Source organism: Puntigrus tetrazona, chromosome 19 (assembly GCF_018831695.1).
Source record: "Puntigrus tetrazona isolate hp1 chromosome 19, ASM1883169v1, whole genome shotgun sequence".
Taxonomy (NCBI): domain Eukaryota; kingdom Metazoa; phylum Chordata; class Actinopteri; order Cypriniformes; family Cyprinidae; genus Puntigrus; species Puntigrus tetrazona.
This window is the reverse complement of record NC_056717.1, coordinates 13,617,490-13,638,092: the sequence shown is the minus strand read 5'-3', so window position 1 is coordinate 13,638,092 and position 20,603 is coordinate 13,617,490. Positions and strand designations below refer to the sequence as shown.

General features: G+C 39.3%; 1 protein-coding gene across 1 annotated transcript; it reads right to left on the bottom strand.

The window, feature by feature from the left end:
• Window positions 1-4: 4 nt before the first annotated feature.
• Window positions 5-10,856, bottom strand: LOC122323661 (protein naked cuticle homolog 2). The gene is made up of 10 exons (XM_043217667.1): window positions 10,508-10,856; window positions 10,392-10,418; window positions 10,254-10,306; window positions 5,376-5,436; window positions 5,050-5,162; window positions 4,057-4,152; window positions 3,835-3,970; window positions 3,650-3,734; window positions 1,249-1,373; window positions 5-1,086 (listed from the first exon to the last, which is right to left on the bottom strand). Exons 1-10 carry the CDS (start codon window positions 10,530-10,532, stop codon window positions 644-646), a joined length of 1,164 nt encoding a protein of 387 aa, XP_043073602.1. The 5' UTR covers window positions 10,533-10,856; the 3' UTR covers window positions 5-643.
• Window positions 10,857-20,603: the final 9,747 nt, after the last annotated feature.

Below are 20,603 nucleotides of genomic sequence, written 5' to 3'. Positions count from 1 at the left end.
CACATTTTCTTTTAATTGAACATTTTATTTAGCTTGGTACATTTGTTTTGTTGTTTCAACCAGCAATAAAACATGGCATTTTCTAACATAACAGAATATTAGCAGTCCCGTACAGGACATAAACATGCAATATGGTTGTAAAGTTTCCTTTGGTTTAAAAAAAAAAAACATTGCATCCTATGAATATAAGTAGACTAACTTAAAACTAATGGTAATATTGATATGTACTAACATACAATAGGAGTGGTCATATCTACATAGCAAGCACATTCCTGAGGGGGGAAAAAGTTAGTTACACCTCACAAACGCAAATATTACAATAATTTTTTTTTAATTAGACACATGATACAGTTTACAAACCAAAAAGGAAAGTGTGCCAAATGCACTATTATCTCACGATGAAACAAGTTTGGATTATTCCATTTTGAGCCACATGGAGGAGCTGTATGCCAACCGAATGGAAGCTTATTATATTTTGTGCAGGCGCAGTTCTCATATAACAGAAAAGAGTGGTTCTACCCCTTTTTATACAGAAGTGTTTGGTTTTTTTTTTAACAGATGAACCACCTGCATGTTTGTTTTTCCAGAGAAAATAACACTGCTTATGAGAGTTTGTCACTCATTCAGAAAGTGTTCAGAACTCTTATGCAGGGTGGTAATGGTGATGATGGTGGTGATGGTGGTGCTCGTGGTGGTGATGGTGTTCGTGTCTTTGAGGAAGGGGCATCAAACCCCCAGGAGGAGCAGCTGGCCCGGGCTGTAATTCTCTGTCATGGTTGCTTCTAGAAGGGGATGCAGTCTCACGGGCTCGGGCACGGAAGCGTTTGCTGGAGCTGTGCAGCAGAGGTTGCTGTTGGTGCTGTTGGGATGGATGGCACCAGGTCATAGGGTGATGCCCATGGAGCTTGCTAGGTTTGTTTGTGGCTCCACTGTAACCGACAGACTTGCTGCGGTTGCGGAGGGACCTGAGGAAAGGAATGGATTTTCCAGAGGACTCCACAGGGTTGCAGGTCTCGGGTTGAGAGCGACGATAATGGTTACGGGAAGAGTTCTCCTGAGGTTGCTCCTCTGCACACGTTTCTGGAGCTTTGATAGTAGAATAATTCAGATTTAAGAAAGTTTTAAACGTCTAGGATCTTCTATATGATTAGAACAGAATACACTGAATGCAACTGGTTTTAATAAAACTGGCCGTAGTAATTTTCATTTGCCTTGCTGAAGTTCAAAGAGTAAGTATTAAGCTATCACCTTCAAATCGAGAAGTGTAGTTTTCAATTCCAGCCAGATCTAGATAATGGTTCCTACGTTCTGTGTTTTCATCTACGGAGTACTGCTTCCTCTCCGAAACACCCAACTGATCCGAGTTCAGTTGTCTGACAGACAAAATAATACAGCATTATTGAATATTGTGTTGGTAATAGATTTGTTATTGTTAACTAACTATATACACACATATACATGCATACACACACAAACACACACACACATACTCACGCGCATGCATACACACACACACACGGACATACACACATACACAGACATACGCATACATACACACATTCACATACACACACACAGACATATGCATACATACGTACACACGCACACTCATACAGACATAGGCATACATGCATACACACACACAGACATACACAGACATACGCATACGTACACACATTCACACACACGCATACATACACATACATGCATACCTACATACACACGGACATACACAGACAGACGCATACGGACATACACAGACATATGCAAACGTACACACATTCACAAACACACACAGACATACGTATACATACGTACACACACACACACAGACATACATATGTATACATACGTACACACACACACACACAGACATACGCCCACACATACAAACACACACACGTACATACATACACAGACATACGGACATATACAGACATACGCATACGTACACACATTCACATACACACGCATACATACATGCATACACACACACGGACATACACAGACATACGCATACGGACATACGCATACATACGCAAACGTACACACACACACACACGCATACAGACATGCGTATATGTACATACATGCGCATACGTACATACACGCGCATACGTACATACACGCGCATACGTACATACACAGACATACACTTACATACACACATACTCATACATACTGAACACACACACACACACACGCATACAGGCATACGTATACATAAACAGACATACGCATACGTACAGACATACGTACACACACACATGCATACATATACACACACGCGCATACACACAGACATACGCATACGTACACACATTCACATACACACACATGCACGCGCATGCATACATACGAAAACATATGCATACGTACACATACACGCACGCATACATATAGACATACGCATATGTACATACACACGCATACGTACACGCATACAGACACACATGCAGACTCATACAGACATAGGCATACATACACACACGCTTGCATACATATGCAGACATATGCATACACACATACACAGACATACGCATACGTACACACATTCACATACACACACGGACATACATACGTACACTCATACATGCATACATACACAGACATACGCATACGTACACGCATACATACACGCATACATACACGCATACATACACGCATACGTACGCATGCACGCATACATACAGACATACGCATACGTACACTCATACATGCATACACACACGGACATACGCATACGTACACATACATACATACGCATACGTACATACACATACACACTCATGCATACACATGCATACGTACACACACATGCATGCATACATACACGGACATACGCATACGTACACATACATACATACACATGCATACGCACTTATGTGTGTATGTATGTGTGTACGTATGTATATATGTGCGCGTGTAAGTGTGTGTATGCACATGTATATGTGTGCATTTGTATGTGTGTTTATGTATGTATAAGTGTGCACGTACGTCTGTGTATATGCATATGAGTGTACGTGTAATGGATGTGTGTATGCACGCATGTATGTACGTATATATATATATATGTGCGTGTATGTATAAGTGTGTGCGTACGTGTGTGTAAATGTATATGTATGTGAGTGTATGCACATGTATATGTGTGTTTATGTGTATGTCTGTATGTATTTCTATGTATGTGTGTATGTATGCGTGTGTGTGTGTATGTGTGTGTGTGTATATGTATGTGCATGTGTGTATGTATGCACATGTATGCGTGCGTGCATGTATCAATGTGTGTCTATGTATGTATGTATATGTATGTGTGTATGTGCATGTGTAAGTCAAGTTTTAAATTAAAAAAGTATTTCAAATAGAAGAGAGAGTGCAAGTGTAAATAAAATAAAAATACAACAGAGAGTACTAGTGTTAAAATGTTTAGAAATAAAAATGACAAAAGCACATTCGAAAACCTGATTAAAATTAACTGAAAGTATAAAGGTACAAGACACATTTACTGATATATTATTTATGATTATAATGACACTGGTATTATTATTGTTTACTCTTACTAATTTTATTCCAGTTTGGTAAAAGTTTGTTCCACTACTAAAACATTTGTCAAGAATAGCTTTTGATTAATTCATAAATGCATAAAAATCACCTGATTTGAGAATAAGGGCTCTCTGCACTTCGTACAGAATCCTCTACTTGATCCCGCTCATTCAGAGGCGTCCCAGCATCCCGTTCTCACGGAGGGCAAAAGTAAAATGAGTAACGCTGCATTATTCTACAATTATTTCAGGAGATTGATCAAATTGGATTTTTTCATGATAGGTGGGTGTTTACCTTTTCTGTTGCCTTTTCTGCTGGTTAATGGAGTGACACTCAGCTTCACACGCAGGGTTGTGCCATTGCTGAGCACCAGCTGCTTGACTGATCCCTCGACCACCTCACAGATCGTCTGCATCAGGCTCAACATATTCTGCCACAAACACAATGAGAGACTCACCTATGGCTAAATAATCGCTTTAATGAGATGGTAGTTCCTCTGTCGCTACTGAACTTTACCTCTCTGGTTATTTTCCCACTGCTGTCCAAATCATACAATGTGATCATCCACTCTTGATGATTTTCATCCGTGAGAGACACATTACACCCCTTTTCCTGATATCAACAGCAAAATGGAAGGATGTGCAATCATTTTTGTAGCTTTACAACATGTTTATTATATCTTACATCTCACTCTTGTCACTGAAGAATATATTTTATAATTTACATTTTTTAAAATTGCAATAACATTTCACAATATTACTATTAAAATTACTGTTAAAATTAGACTATTTCTGTAACTCTTTATTTTAAGGTGTTATAATAGAGTAATTACCTAATTAGGACATTATACTTTAATTAAAATGTACTTAGTAACCAAGTAAAAAAAAGCCTGTAATTACAATTATGTAGATGTAACAGGCAGCTACTGTTACACATTTGTTACAGACTGAGTCTGTTACACAGCTCCTTACACTTAAGTACAGTCTTGATACACTTGTTTATGCCTGTGTGATATTCTGTCATTAGAAAGGTACAACATGTATTTAAACTGTGTACTAAAGGGATAAAAATCAAACTAAGGTGCAGCTTAATAAGGTACACAGTATAGATACACATGAAGTACAATCTTAATAAACTGTATTTTAAGTAGCTTATGTCTGTGTACTTGAATTTATAATTATACAATGTAAAGTCTGCAACACGTTTTGGTTACATAAGTAGCTGTGTAACAGACTCGGTCTGTTACAAATGTGTAACAGCAGCTGCCTATTACATTACAGTGTAAACTGTACCATACCATAACATGTATGGTAAGCACATTTTGTTTTATGCAAGTACAACGGATATTACTTAATAGGTAATTACTCTGTATTATGGACAACCAAAAATATATTTTTTTTCTTTCAAAAACATTTAAAAACATTACAGACCACAAAAATTGTTAGGTTGTTTGTGTTTGGAGAGTCACAATAAGTACAATATTCATTGTTTTCTATGACAAAAACTTACATAATTCTTCCCATTTCTCCTAAATGAATCTTTGAGTGGATGTTGTTTTTCATTTTCAGGAAAAGAAAGTGAAGACTTCGGTGTCTCCATTACTCTCTCCGGCGGCAGTGTTACTACAAATAACAGATCGTGTTAAAAAGTTCTTACAAAGATCTCAACTGAAAAAAACAAACATCTGAAAAAAAACATTTAAAAAAAATATATATATATATATAAAAAAAAAAAAAAAAATCAACATTATAGAATATTTAAAATGACAAATTAGTCTGCGTTGCTTAAACAATGGCACTATTTGTAAATGAGTTCCCTTTCACAGTTCAACTTACCCTGTAGTGAACAGTACCGATCTGACAGCTGATCTTCCTTTGGATCTCTACCACTCACATCCTAGAGTTAAACAAGAAAAACAAATCATTAAAGCTATGAACATCCAAAAAAAAAACAACGGATTGGAGTGCAGCTAGGACCCACGGGATGATTTAGATTACACTGGAAAGAATAGAAAGCAACACTCGTGCAATATTTTCTTCAGAGGGTGAACAGCTGTAAAATGATCAATTGACACGCATGATCTATTAAACTTTGCATCGCTAAGTCAGTTTTGTATATCATTTGTGTAGAAAACCTGTTTTCAAGCTGGAAAACCAGCCCCCATAATGAATTCACCAGGAACGAGAAAAAAAAATCACTTCATTCTTTGCACTCCTGTGGTCTTAAGCCCAATTGTTTCCAGACACATTGCACTGCTGGTTTCTGAGGGAGGAAGTGAATTGCCCTCCATGACAAAACAGCTCAACATCATCTGTAATCCTCCCAGCCACAACTCTGTCCCTCTTACATGAGCAAAAAACACAACTTTATACTCACTTAAGACATCTTACTATCAACCTTTCACGTCATATTCCAAGATTTTCCCTTTTTTTAAACTTAATATAATTTTGATTGAATTGTTTAAATAGACTGTATGATATTCAAAATATTTTTTTAAAACATTTTGTTATGAGCAACCAATTTAGAATATAAGCAGAAATATTCTGCTGGATTTCTATTATTAAGCATAGCAGAGTATCACAGTATTTTAGATTAAATGTAATATTGTGTAATCTTTTATTTAAAAATATAAAAGCGTACCCGTGCCAGCTTTGACATCATGCACAACTATAAAACCAGATATTAACTCAAACTCATTAGGTATAACACCCACGGTGTGCTCATTTAAGGCCAGATGTGAGAAGCATATGGTTCCAGGCAAACTGCATGTGAAGTATCACACACAGCTACCTTCTTTTATGAGCCAGAACCACAAATCTATCTGGACAAAACATCTTAAGACCATGAAGTCAGCTTCCTGTCTGAGTGAGCTTGTTTAAAAATCACCCAACACAAAATAATGAATATATCAGCGATGCCCTGATATTTAAATTGTAGCTGATACTGATAAGCCAGTAATTATTTTCATGTTATGATCAACAACTAAAAACAGGGCAAATTGGGCAATGTTAAAATTATACATTATTTTTCCTAAAATGAACTAGGAAAGTTTAAAAATGTTGAAGTAAAACCCTGTTACCATATACTGTGAGAAAAACAAATGGTTTAGCATTGCTTAATAGGTAATTTTACTGTAAAATACTTCCAAATGTACGGTTTAGGTAATACCAGGTAATATACATTACCATAGTTAACTATTAAAAACTGTAAAAGAACATTCCCATGACACAACATATATATATTTATACTATATTTACATTTTTATACTTTTTTCTTATTTTATCTTTAATGTACATTTGGGAGTTTTGAAAAATAGCAGTAGCATTAATTTATTTGCAACCACCACTGACATTATTCTACCATAAATTTATCAATATTTTCATATGCATATATCCAAGAAACTAAACTAAATGAAAATGAAATACTGGCACATAAAAAAAAAAAAAAAAAAAAAAATTCCATCTGCTGAATTTCATATTTTGCAACACATCCAAATGTGCAACCATAAACCGACCTCTGCATCAAGCTGCTGGAAGCAGAACTTGCAGTCTGACAGAAACCTGAAGAACAAAGCCCAAAGAAGTGTGATGAGTGATCTATCAGTCTGCCAATGATTTCTCTCAACATCATGGCCAAACCTCTGCCACGCTCTGCTTGATATAGGCCCTTTGATGTGGGCTCAGATTACCAGCTCGGAGGCTTTTTTCCCTGCCCTGAGCTGGGTGTCACTGGGCCAGACACCCCCTATCCCAACTCCAGTTCCTCTTCACCACCCACTCACGCTGCTGTCTGTGCCCTCTCACGAGGTTCAGAACAGTACCTGGCTTTGTTTCCTCTCACTTCCTGTCACCAAACACCTGGATGGAACCCTTATTACATGGTGAGAGAGAGGAAGAGAAACAACATGCCATTTGAGTTGGAGTATGATCGAGCAAAGTACTAGAATATCTAACACCATTTGCTAAAAATTTGGAGGCTGGATGTGACTGATTTAATCGTTCATGGTCTTGGAATAAACTGAAACGCAATCCAGCGTCACTATGCCTTCTGTGTTTAGATGGGCAATAATTCAAGCCAGAACTGCATAATGGCTTACAGTTGTAGTATTCCTTTCTTACTCACACTTAATCTTATTAGTATAGGCTAATACTATACAAGTACTTAAAAGGATAGATTCGTGTATCCAAACAGCTGCTGGTAGCCATTGACTTATATGGAAAAAACTACTATGGAAGTCTATATGGACCAGGAACTGTTTGATTACCGACAAAATTTATACAGGTTTGGAACAATGTGTAAAAGAATTGTAATATAAATAATATATAAAAACTCTAAACCACACAAAGTTTATACCATTGTTGTAGTTACACTCTCCAGGCATGTCTAGGCAAACTTGTAGTGCTAGCTGATGAAAGCTGCCTTTGTTTTTCTATCAGATAGATATCAACACATGAACATTAAAGGTCAATAGAACAGAACAGAATCTGTTTAAGTAACTTCGCAACATGTATTTTCCACCCTTTTTATTTATTTTTGATTCATTTCAGGGTTTTACTGATCCATCCAACAAATGTTGAGTATTGGCAGTCAACAGACTTAAGTAATAACACTTAACGGGTTTGCTTGTATAAAATAATTGAAGAAAACGCAGCAGTCATCCTATGCACCCTATTCTAAAAAGACATGGATCACTGCCTCCAGCACACGCTTCCTTCCTTATGTCCTTTGAAGTGGGACAGAGAGGAAAAAGGGTGAAAGAAAGGATTCTTCCAGGCTTTCCAAGCAAACACAGACTCCTTTGAGCCCTCTGAGACCAAAACCTTTCAAGTGTCCCTGGCTTTATGACCCACACTGCAGGATCCTGCCATGAAAATACAGCGTCATAATTAGACCCGAAACACTGGAGACAGAAAACATACACATGTCCTCATTTCCACAACTAAATCAAAGACTGATTTAGTTCTGTGTGTAAAACTGAAGTTTATTCTCGTTTTAGAGAAAATTCCCTGGGATGTACACTCTCAAGGGCGCTTAGCAACAGTAAGCACGACCAGGTAATATACTGGAAGAATCAAACATCTCCCTTAAGTGACAGATAATTAAAATTAAATTTAATAATAAAAGCAAATTAATTTAATAATAAACATGTTTTCATGTTAACCATGACCATGGTTCTCCAGCCCAATTGCTACTCAAAACTAGTCAAAAACTAGTTTCAAGTGGGGTCCCTTGGTAAAAATCACGTTCTGAGGTAAAATAAATGTTTTTTGGTGAGGTTCCCCTGGTGAAATTAGTATCACAGGGGCTAAATATCATTTAAACCCATCGACACGAAAAAACAAACTGCAACAACAGTGTTAAAGTATCTCAATTCCACAGGAAATCAGTGGATTTGGCAACACTGAGGTTTCTAACAAATAATGTTACATTCTTTGCAGTAGCACAAATTGCAAAACTTAATGTTCCATCTTGGTGACTATTTGTATGTCAATCTTATCAAACCATTTCTAACATTTTAAATCCTTCTCTTTTTTATATATGCATCTATAGTAAGAAATGGTCATCATTAAGCACTGTACAAAAGTACTGTACATCTTTAAAACATTCAAAACACATTTCGATGTTACAAAAAAAAAACCCAGGAAACTCTTCAACTTTCTGCACGTCTGAATTCACCTGAAAACAGCAACACTAACTGTGCTGTACGTTTCCTTGGTCTTAACCACCAACCCTGATCTCTGAATTAGACGTTTGATGGACACGGCATCACCACAACAATCCAAGGCCTTTAGCTGAACCACTCGTCTACATTTTGCAAGTCGTTTGCAGCAGCCTTCATCACAGCACTCCTCCCACCAACTACACCTCCTTTCCCTCCTCCAACCACTTCCCCATTTTCCCATCACAGCCTCCCTCTGTTTTCAAAACCAATAACAGATGTGTGGTGGGGCTGCGCTCAAAGACCCTGCTGTTCTGGCTGCCGGCCATATGCATTTCACACAGTGATGAAGGCTCCAGGCTCCGCTGAGAGAATGAGAGCAAAGGAAAAAGAGAGAAGAGACCCAACACCATTTAAATACAATGCTTAAGAGTACAGTGTAATACGAAGAAAAGCGTTCAGTGCCTGGTTGTTCTCAAAATCCGAGTAGCAACTGGCAATGTAAAGTGTTGAAATGATAAAGACATTTTATGTTGATTTGTATTGACTCACATTTTCATTTCTTCACTTAACCTCTAGTAGTGCAAGCTAGATGTTCAGATCCTAGGGAATCAAACCCATGACTCAAATCTAAACAATAGGAATACTTGCAACTTGCAGTCTATCATGTAAAAAAACTATAAACAAAAACTATTGGTATTTGGAGGTTAGCACCAGACATATCATAACAATCAAAATAAATGTAACGTAGAAGCTCATGTAACGTACAAATGAAGGGCTTTCACGGGAACATTTTAATAAGCAAAACGCACACTGCATAATATTAAAGAGATTAGTAGTCCATTTCATCTATATTACAATAAAAAGACAGTATGCAATGACTATAAATGCCTGTTTACTATGTTAAGAAATAATGTATGTAATATCTAGCAATGTTTCATAATGGTTTAATAAAAGTTAGGAGGAGGTTTTATCAATAAAAGTTGCACTCACTAAACAACTAAAACTTTAAGATTTAACCCTTAAACATGCACATTAAAAATGGTCACCTTACCTGTTTGTTTCTGTCCACTTCACCAATACACTCAGCCTCCATGAAAACATCTCCTAATACAACACAAACGCCCATTTAATAGCCTTTTCATACGTAATATCTGTATGGATAATAAACGTTATGCATGCATCGCCTTACCCTCTGGATTTTCTCTCCGTTTACACGCTATTAAAACATAAATAAATAAACAAGAGTGAGAATAAAGTCGCTTGATACGTTTTAGCGTCAGGCATGTTATGCGCGAAGTGTCTTACCGGGTTTCGATTGCAGTTTTCCCATGTTGATTTCATTTAAGGACAGAACTAACGAGCCGTCACTTCAGGAACAAATGTGACATCTTCTGTGCCATAAATGAAGTGGTGCTGGATGTGCATGTTTCCACCGAAGCCTGTCCATGTTCTAGTCGGAGACTGAGAGGAAAGACTTTGGGAAAGTCTAGTCTTCGTAAAGATTTTCTTCACGCTCTCTCACTCGCTGTGGAGGAAGCTCAACTCGTAGGATTCACCCTCCCTTTGATGAAGTCCACCTCCTTCAGTTTTAGCGCACTTTATTCATTGGACAGCCTGGTAAAATGAGCATGAGAGTTCAATCTTTGGACCATATTCTTATGTTCTACATGTTCAGCTTTCATTTCTCCAGTCAAGAGAGATTCGTTTCAAAGCACAATGACGGTAATGTTTCAAATTGAACTCAACATTTAGGCCTAAACATTTGAAAACAAATGTACATATTGCAGTTTTGTGGCATCTAAATGCACTATGGTATGTTTTTAAAATGTTGCTGCATTTCATTATGCTACACAAAACAAAATCTGCAGTGCGTTTCAATACATAAAAAAAGCCTTAGATTATAGCGCCCTCTGGCGATGTCTTGAAATGCATGTCAAGAAATAGGAAGGTGATCTGTTTTATTCCTCCCATTCTCTCTCGTCACTATGGGCCAACTCTAGAAGAGCGCTCATGAGAAGCGAGTAGGATTTGCAGATCTGAAAAACAAAGTAAACTAACAGCAATAACAGCTGAATAAATATTCAAATTAGATGCTACTTTTACTCTGTGCTTGAAAAAAAAAAACTGCTCTGACAACTCCAGAAAAAGCATCTATAGGGGACGGGTCCAGGTAATTTATAGTTAGGTCCAATGTGGGAAGGATCATGGTCGTGCCAGACAAGTGCCACTTTTCTTTTGCTCGTTTGCACTTTCTAGATGTTCTTTTTACAGGGGGTTTGGCACTAGCTGGAAGACCAGCTTAAAACCACAGTGGCAACAGTGTGCATGTACATTTTGAACACTATGAATTTTAAATGCATAAAGTAAATGCAAGTTGTTCAAGAACAACAATAGCATGATATGTATCCTTGAAATTTTATTGCTCTTTTGTTGGTTTGGATAAAAGCATCTGCTAAATGACTACATAAAGTACATGTATTCTAAGAGAGGAAGTGGCAGGTGATGTGCTTTCATGACGCACTTAATTTCCTGTAATATACCTTTCTCAAATCTAATATTGTGATCTGAGATGAATCTTTCATTCCTGTGCGTGTATGAAAATATAAAACGTGTTCTCATCTTACACATTTGAACATTAAACACATGCTTTTATGTTTTAGTAGTCAGAAACTTGCATGGGTCCATCAGCTTTTAGTTTGCATTTTTATTTTATTTGTACACAGAATTGTGCTGCAGGTTAAAGGTGAGGAGGATGTTTCGGGAAGGGACCGTGCTCTTCATCCGGAGCAGTAGTGGCGGTTGTGCTTATTAAACAACAAGTGCTTCAGTTTTGGATCATTTCTGTAGCGTTCAAGCAGCAACTCTTTCTCTCTTTGCTCCTTCTCTTTCAATATTTTCTTCTCCTCCCTTTCCTTGGTCTTCTTTTCTGCCCAGGCGAACAGAAAAGCGGGACACTTTTCTTCGGCTCTGTGGCACTTCCTGGACCTTCGCATTGTGCTGGGTCTCCAACTCTTTTTGTTCTGTGCGGCGCCATCCAGATGCCCTTCCATGGAACTGGAGTCTCCCATTTCATCAGGGTTATCTTTCTTTTCCTCACATCCCTGGACCTCTACCGCTTCCTCTAGCAGCAACTCGCTGTCACTCTCCAACCAAGCAATCGTCTTCCTCGGTCTGATTTCAGCCTCCATCGATCGGGGCTTTCAGACTTGGGTAAGTTCCAGGCCTGATAGTTCCTGTGTAGTCCGCGAACTCTGACTCTATGTCATCCTCTATGTCAATGAGCGTGAGTTGCGGAGGCGGCTCAAACTGAGAAGAAGTGGGCGGCTGAGGTCCCACGGGACTGGAAGGATAAACCTGAGATGAAGAATGTTGCAGATCAACAACTTCTTCATGTTTAGGAGCGGGGCTCGGAGGCACCACCAGTTGTTTGGAAGGACTCAGGTGGGAGCGTCGGAGGAAAACACTTCTTCAGGTGCTGGAGTGGGATGTGGAGGAACTGCCGGCGGCTCGGGAGGATCCACCTGAAGAGGAGGCCATAGCAGAGACACTTCCTCTGGTGCAGGAACTGGATTTTGAGGACACGCGGGCAGTTTAGTCACTGGAGGCAGGGGCTTGAAGGGGCAGCAGCGGGTGGAAGAAGGTCTTCACAGACTCCTGAAAGCACTGGAAGTTTTCCTTCTATTGGCTTCAGTAAGGAAGCTCTCACTGGAGGAGTGACTAGAATGAGCAGAGGTTTCGCCTCCACAAGACGTGGAGTTGGCTCAGTAGTCTTTTGCTCCTTCAGTTTTTTCTTCCTTTTCTTTTTTTCTCCAACCTCTCTATGCTCGCTTCCTCCCTCCATCACAATTTCTAGACTCTCCATCTCTCTTTTTTTCTGCAGCGCATGTCCTCTATCCTTTCTCTTTTCAGGGTTAAGTGTCTCTCTTTCTTCGTCAGCCTCGTCTTTATTTTTTCCTACTGCATTCATCCCTCTCTCCTTCTTCACCTTTCTCTTCACCTGCCTTTCCTTCTCTTTCTCTCCATACTGTAAAAATATTATGTTTCAAGTTTGTGAATAAAGATTATTGTATTACGTTACAGACAGTACTATTTCAGCACTGTTTCTTTTTCAGAATGTTACATTTAATTAATAAAGCACTTTGAATTACCATTGTGTATGAAATGTGCTATATAAATAAACTTGCCTTGCCTAATTCTGCGTGTTGAGGTTTCTTTATAAACAATTGTGAAATTTACTAGTAATGTCTAAGTGAAAATTGATTCCAAACCTTTTTTTGTTTTTCAGTGCAAGCTGGTATCTCAGGTAACTTACCTGGCGGCGTCTCCTCCTGCGCTTCTGGTTTCCGGCAGTGATGTTGAAGGCCTCGCTCTCACCCGTTTGTGTCGCAGATGCCTCTGGAGGTTTCTCTAGGGCCGCCAGGTCTTGCGCTGGACGCTGCTGTGCCCTCAAAGGCGTCTCCCTCCTGCGCAAGAAGTGAGCAAAACGCTCAAAAAGTTGTCTGAATACACTCCTCAACAGTGCCATTGTGGACAATGACTGCTGAAAGCAAATTCAGTATTTGTCGTCAATAGTTGCACAAAGTCACGAAAGTAGCTTTCGCTCTTTTCCTCCTAACACACCAACAGAAGAAAATTATTCAGAACAGCGGTTTACAGCGGCCAGAACAGACAACTTCATTATGATGTCACAACAGTGAGCGGAACTCTGAGAATTTGGAACTACACAAGCATCTTCTCAGGAGAAGCAGTAAACACATCAACACTAGTACTGTACAGACACTGACAAATACTTATACAGTACAAATACTAACAAGCTCCCCAAGCTTAAAAACCTGATTAGTTTTAAGAGGCCAGATTGGACAGAAATTAAACATGTAAACGGATAACAGCTCTGTAAAGCATTTCGCTCTAAATGTAAAAAAATTATAATAATTACATTATTTATTGATGTTACATATTAAATGTTACAGTTAGACTGGTTTTGGTTAGTTTTAGAGGCACTAGCTGAAAGACCACTTTAACGACAAACAGGAAACAGAGCAACAGGCAAACGTTAATACACAAATAGTAACAGAAAGCACCAAATATTCCAGCAACAAAACGCTAAGCCTGCGACACAATGTGCATAGCCCTACTATCCATCCTAAAATCCTTCTTTGTGGTATTAGCCATTATCAAATTGTAACCTTTTAAGATAAACCACATGAGAAATGCTGAGTGAAGAAGAAACTGCAAGCGACAAAACGTGATATTGTTTGTTTTCTCTTTGTTTCTCCATCAATAACTAAGCAGGACAGCAGATGATCACTCTGATACATTCATACATACTAATTTTACGACCTTTATTTAAACTAATAATAATATACTGCACCACGAAATATATGCTTTCTAAATGAGGATTGTTACATATTACTTTTTAGTAACACTTTTACAAGCAGATCCTCCCTTCTTCCTTCACCGCCATTAGAGCTGAGCCCCTTTTCATACCGTTTTATAATCCTATTTTATACTGTAAAATTGAACATGTTATTTTAAATGTGTCAAATATTAGTTTGAAAAGATTTTGTTTCATTACATTACATTCTACTCAATATAGTAGGCCTAGCCTGAATTCAAATATACTGACTGATGTATTAAATTATATATTTATACATAAAGATGACAGCTTGAAAACACCTGCATTAATGGTACAGTCCAGTGGGGGGAAAATATTACTATGATCTATTTCCTCGAGTCACTATTTGTTTAAAGCGTATTTATTTCACTCCCATCGTCTGCGTTTGTTCTGTAAGGAGCTGAATCAAAACCTGTAAGTGCAATAAGACTATTCTAAGAAGGGATATCCAAAGGAACAAAAAGAGAGTAAACAACACCTAATTGGTTTAATTAGGAATAAGGCATTATATATATATCATGTGTCTTGTGAACCTATTGTTCTTCACTTTCATCTATCGGTCTCATTTGAAAGGTCTCAGTGCGATTGGTAAATTGGTCTCAATTTCACAGTAATCACTTATATTATGGGAAAGATTAAAACTTGGTAGAACTGAGTTCTGTTGAGAAGGAGGTGTGCCCTCCTTTTTAGGTCTCTGAACGTGTTCCAGCCAGGTGTGACCCTGGAGCACGGGAGCCTAAACACCGAAAGGTTTTACAACTAAATTTGGGATCTCTTTGTCTGGTCTGAGTATATAAGAAAGTGACAAAACACAACAAGGCGGCGATTCTGTAGCCAGATCGGCCAGTAGCGTGGAGTGTGTCCTCCTCATACACCATACTATGTACTTTTCTAAAGACCAGGTATAATGACCTTTTAAGTTTGCTTTAGTTTGTTTCGCGTTATTTTTGGACTGCTGAACAGTTGTGCAAATGTTTATGAATTATACCAATTTGGAAACTATTCTTGCCTGGCAAAATAAACGTCAATCTCGGTTCACTTATAATATTGTCTGAAATAACTTTTCTAGTAGGTTAGTGACTTCTGAGGTTTTCCGCATTGTTGGCGTGCTAGGGTGAGTCAGATCCACGATCAGTGGATGGAGCCGAGGCACGTTTTGAGATCTTGACTTCTGGCCACCAAACTGGCTTAGCATGTGTTGTATTACAAATTGACAAAAGTTAAACACAGACTCCAATATAACAGTATATGCTGAATGTGTATTGTGATTTACATTCTAAGAGCAGGAAGCCCAAGCCCTGAGACAGTTATCTTTTGTCTTTCAGTTCTTGAACATCTGGTAGGTGTCCTAAGTCAAGTGTGAATGCTAATCCTAAGGTACAACTGTATCTTTTGTTTCACCTATGCATTTGAATGACACTTGGATGCTAAATAGATCAAGGATCGGAAAGTTCCTGTTCTGGGCTAAGTTCCTGATCGCATTTGCATACTTTTGTTTTATTGGTCTCCACCTCTGTGTACTCCTCCCCCTTGAAACATATAAACTTCAAACTAGCAGATGACTACAGCAACGAAATAAAAAACGAACTCCTGCTTTACCAAGGATCTCCTGGTCTCTTCTTAAAAGAAGCTAAAAAGGTTCCAACACATGCTATTACTTAGGGAACGCATACAAAAATTACTCTTTTTGAGTCTATTGAGAAATGGCTGCATTAAGGTAAGCGATCCACGGGTAGCCTCTGACTAAGACCTGGACTAGCCCAGATGTGTCGTGAGTCTGTTCTGGCCAAACAAGGTCTCTAAGCGACCCAGACTCTAACGAGCGATAAAGTCGAAACTAGGAAGTATTGTAGTTAATTAAGGATCTAAATTTTATCACAACTAGAGGATCAGCAGTTACATTTAAATAAATATATATATAACTAAAATCACGAAAGATTGGAGTCAGGTAAAATCATGTATAAGGTCAGTACTACAATTGGAAATGCAAAAGATTTCTAAATATCGGTGATTTTTAAAGAGACGCAAAGAAAAGGCCGACACGCATTGACCTTCGACCAGGGCCTCTGGATTCCGTTCCGCAGGAAAAGGGGACCCTTACAGTTCCATACGACTGTCTTTATGAATTAGTCACTCGTTCATTCAACCGATTCCTTTAAAACCCCGATCAATTCAAGTATGGCGTTCTGACTCTTTTTCAAAGAAAACCATTTCAAACGGACGTTTCGTTTATTTGTCACTTTCTGTCAGCAATCGCCAAAATGGACATCCCGACCGCACGTAACAGACAGTGAACAGACAGTGAACAGTTTTACAAATATTGATGTTAATCTTACTTTATCTCAGGATTTACAAGTGTTTGATTACCTACTTAACCTATTATGCGATTTCACGAGGTCCATGACATGTACCACAAAACGTTAGAAGATGAGGATGACCTTGATGCTTCTAAGGGCTATTTAACATCAGTTCTGCGTGAAGTGCAAGATTTACAGCACACAGTCTTAAGCTGGCTTGAAGATTTTAAGTCATCAATGGAATCTTCTGATGCACCAAACTTCCAAGAGGACATCCAATGCTTGAGAAGCTGCTAAATTGCAAATGCCTACTATAGAACAAGTATCTACCCAGTTTCAAGAGCTACAGAATCTAAGACAGAAAGAGAATAAAGAGTTTTCTGTGCTTCTAGCTCAACAGGAAGAACGTCTGCGTGCAGAGTTTAAACTACAACTTCAGCAAGCGGAATTTGAAATGGATGGACTAAAAGGCTTACTGAAGCTCAAAGACACTGAGATGGAGGAAAATCGACGAAAGGCTGAGTTAACGACAATAAATAGAGGCTTTTCAACTCCTGTCTCAGGTAATCCATCCTTAAATTTTTCGTTCATCACTCTCAGCAGGAAACGACAATTCTTTATGTCAACTACTAGAACTGACAAGGCAACAATATCAGTCACACATTGATTCCATGCATCTGCCACCTGTTGACATCATCAAGTTTGATGGAGAACCCTTAAAGTACTGGCAGTTCATCAGATTATTCTCCTCAGTGATTGAGAAAGAGACCGTGCCAGATCAAGAAAAGCTCACTCGTCTGCATCAGTACACTGTCGGCCAAGCTAGAGAAGCTATCTCACATTGCTTGTACAACCCTGACTCTAGCCTGGGCTATGCAGAAGCCATGACTTTATTCTGAAAAGGCGTTTTGGCCATCCATACGCAATATCGCAAGCATGGGTCGACAAGGTGCTCAATCACAAAGACATTAAAGACAATAAGCAGTTGCAAAGCTTTGCGGACATTCTGTGTAGCTGTCGTGGACACTCTTAAAGCAATGAATTGTGAGGATGAGCTAAATGGTGGGCGCACTTCTGCTACAAATTGTGGAAAAGCTGCCTGAAGACATAAAGAAAAGATGGCTCACAATAAATTATGAGATTATCAAATCGGGACGTTTACAAATTTAAACGATATAGTCTGTCTTGTTGAATCAGAAGCTGCTAAGAGAGCTGATCCTATCTTTGGGAATCTCCTTATGCCTGCAATTCATGAAATTCTCGGTGAGTTTCAAATCAAATATCAAGTCAAGCTTCAATAAGAAAAAGACAAACATTCGCAACAATGTCAGTTCTGACGGATGAATCCATCACATCATTTACAACAAAGACTATTTCACGATTTAAATGTCCAAAGTGTACTGAAGTACACTTTCTGAATCAGTGTCAAGCCTTTAGAGCTTTATCTGTTAAAGAGCGTTTGGCCTTTGTTCAACGAAAGCAACTTTGCCAAAACTGCTTTATGAAGGGTCACCGCGCTGCAGTCTGTTCTCGCGCTGGGTATGCAAGGTGCCTGGATGTGGGAAAAGGCACAACAGCTGGCTACATTCTGCCATTGTAGCTTCTAACAATGACAAAGACCAATCTACTAACCAAGCCACCGAAGATGAGCCAGTTGTTGACCTGCCACAAGCCATTCAAACGCATGCCACCAGAAAATGCATTGACATCAGTCAAAAGAAGATTGCACTTCCTATCCTGCCTGTTGTGGTTTCAGACAGACACAAGCAATTCTCTATGAATGTCTTTGCTTTGCTTGATAGTGGCTCCAATGGGACCTTTGCATCTAAGAGCTTGTTCATGCTCTTAAATTGGAATCACGCAAAATGAGCGTTAAACTGAACACTATGGAGACCAAAACCTCAACGTAGTTACCTTAGCAGTTGATCTACAAGTTGAAGATGCTCAACAAAGAAACTCTTTCCTAATGAAAGGAGTGCTCTGTCGGGACAACCTGAACATAAGTCTGGACAGCCTAGTCACACAGCAGGAAGTGTTTCAGTGGTCACATCTGCGGAAATTGCGGATGAAATCAGTTTACCCGATGCTGATCTAGCTAATGAGGTTCACTTGCTAATAGGTCTAGACCAACCAGACATACTTAAACCCCGTGACACATGCTGTGGTGAGTCTGGCGAACCATACGCAATTCTGACTGGCCTGGGATGGACACTCCATGGACCAGTAGCAGATGGCTCTCGTCTGTTTCTGCCAACTTCATTCGAGCTGACCATTCTCTACAACAAGCTGTTGAAAGATTTTGGAAGTTGGATGACCCAGTGTATGTGAACAATGACTCGCTGTCAGTAGTTGACGAACAAGTTGTGGCCCTATGGAACAAACAAGCAGTCAAAGAGGAAGGTCATTACACACTTCAATCCCATTCAAAGAACGTCCACACAACTACCCAATAACTACACAATGGCCAAGCATCGATTAGATCTTCTAGGAAAGAGGCTAAGAAGGACCCAACTTTGCTTCACATGTATACAGAGGGTATTAGAGACTCTTTGCAGAAAGAATCACAGAAGAAGTCGTGAGACATTATAAGAGAAGATGGCTGCGTGTGGTACCTGCCGCATCATCAGTTCTGCATCCACGCCAAGCCAGAGAAAGGTTCGTATTGTCTTTGATTGTGCAGCACGGTACCAAGGTACTTCATTAAATGACCACATCCATCAAGGCCCAGACCTTGCCAATAAGCTACTAGGAGTCCTTCTCAAGTTTAGACAGGAACCCATTGCTTTAAATGCAGATATCGAGAGCATGTTCTATCAAGTCCGGGTGCCGTCTGATGAAAGGGATGTTCTTCGTTTCCTATGGTGGGATGATAACGACCGAACAAACCACCTAAGCATTATCGTATGAAGGCTCACCTGTTTGGAGGTGTCTGGAGTCCTAGTGCTGCCAATTTTGCCTTACAACGAGTGGCTGAAGACAATCGCGAAACTTCTCTGATGACGCAGTGGAAACAGTGAAGCGAAATTTCTCGTTGACGATTGTCTTGAAGTCAGTACCAACAGAGGAGGCTGCCATTAAACTCGCTTCTGAACTCAGGGAACTGCTCACCTGTGGAGGGTTTAGATTAACCAAGTGGTTAAGCAATTCTAAGGAAGTGATGAAATCAATACCAACTGATGACTGGGCAAAATCGTTACATGAGGTTAACCTTGACCAAGAGGATTTGCCACTCGAGCGAACACTGGGCGTCCTTTGGGATGTAGAAAGAGATTGTTTCACATTCGATGTCAAGACAGTAGACAAGCCAGTAACAAGAGGGAGTATTGAGCACTACCAGTTCCATTTATGATCCTTTAGGATTTGCAAGCCCTTTCGTGCTCAAGCTAAAGCAATCTTTCAAGAATTGTGCCGTATGAAAGTCGACTGGGGCGAAGAGTTACCAGTGGACATAGCAACACAATGGCGCCGATGGTTGAATGACTTGCCTCTGTTGGCAGGACTGACAATTCCAAGATGTCTTAAACCAACATCTATTAGTTGTTTGTTACCGACTCAGCTCCATCACTTTTCCGATGCTTCAGAACTGGCTTACGGTGCTGTTTCATACATCAAGATTGGTGACACCTGCAGGCTGGTAATGTCAAGGCCAGACTTGCTCCGATCAAGCCAGTTAGCATACCACGACTGGAACTGCTAGCAGCTGTTGTTG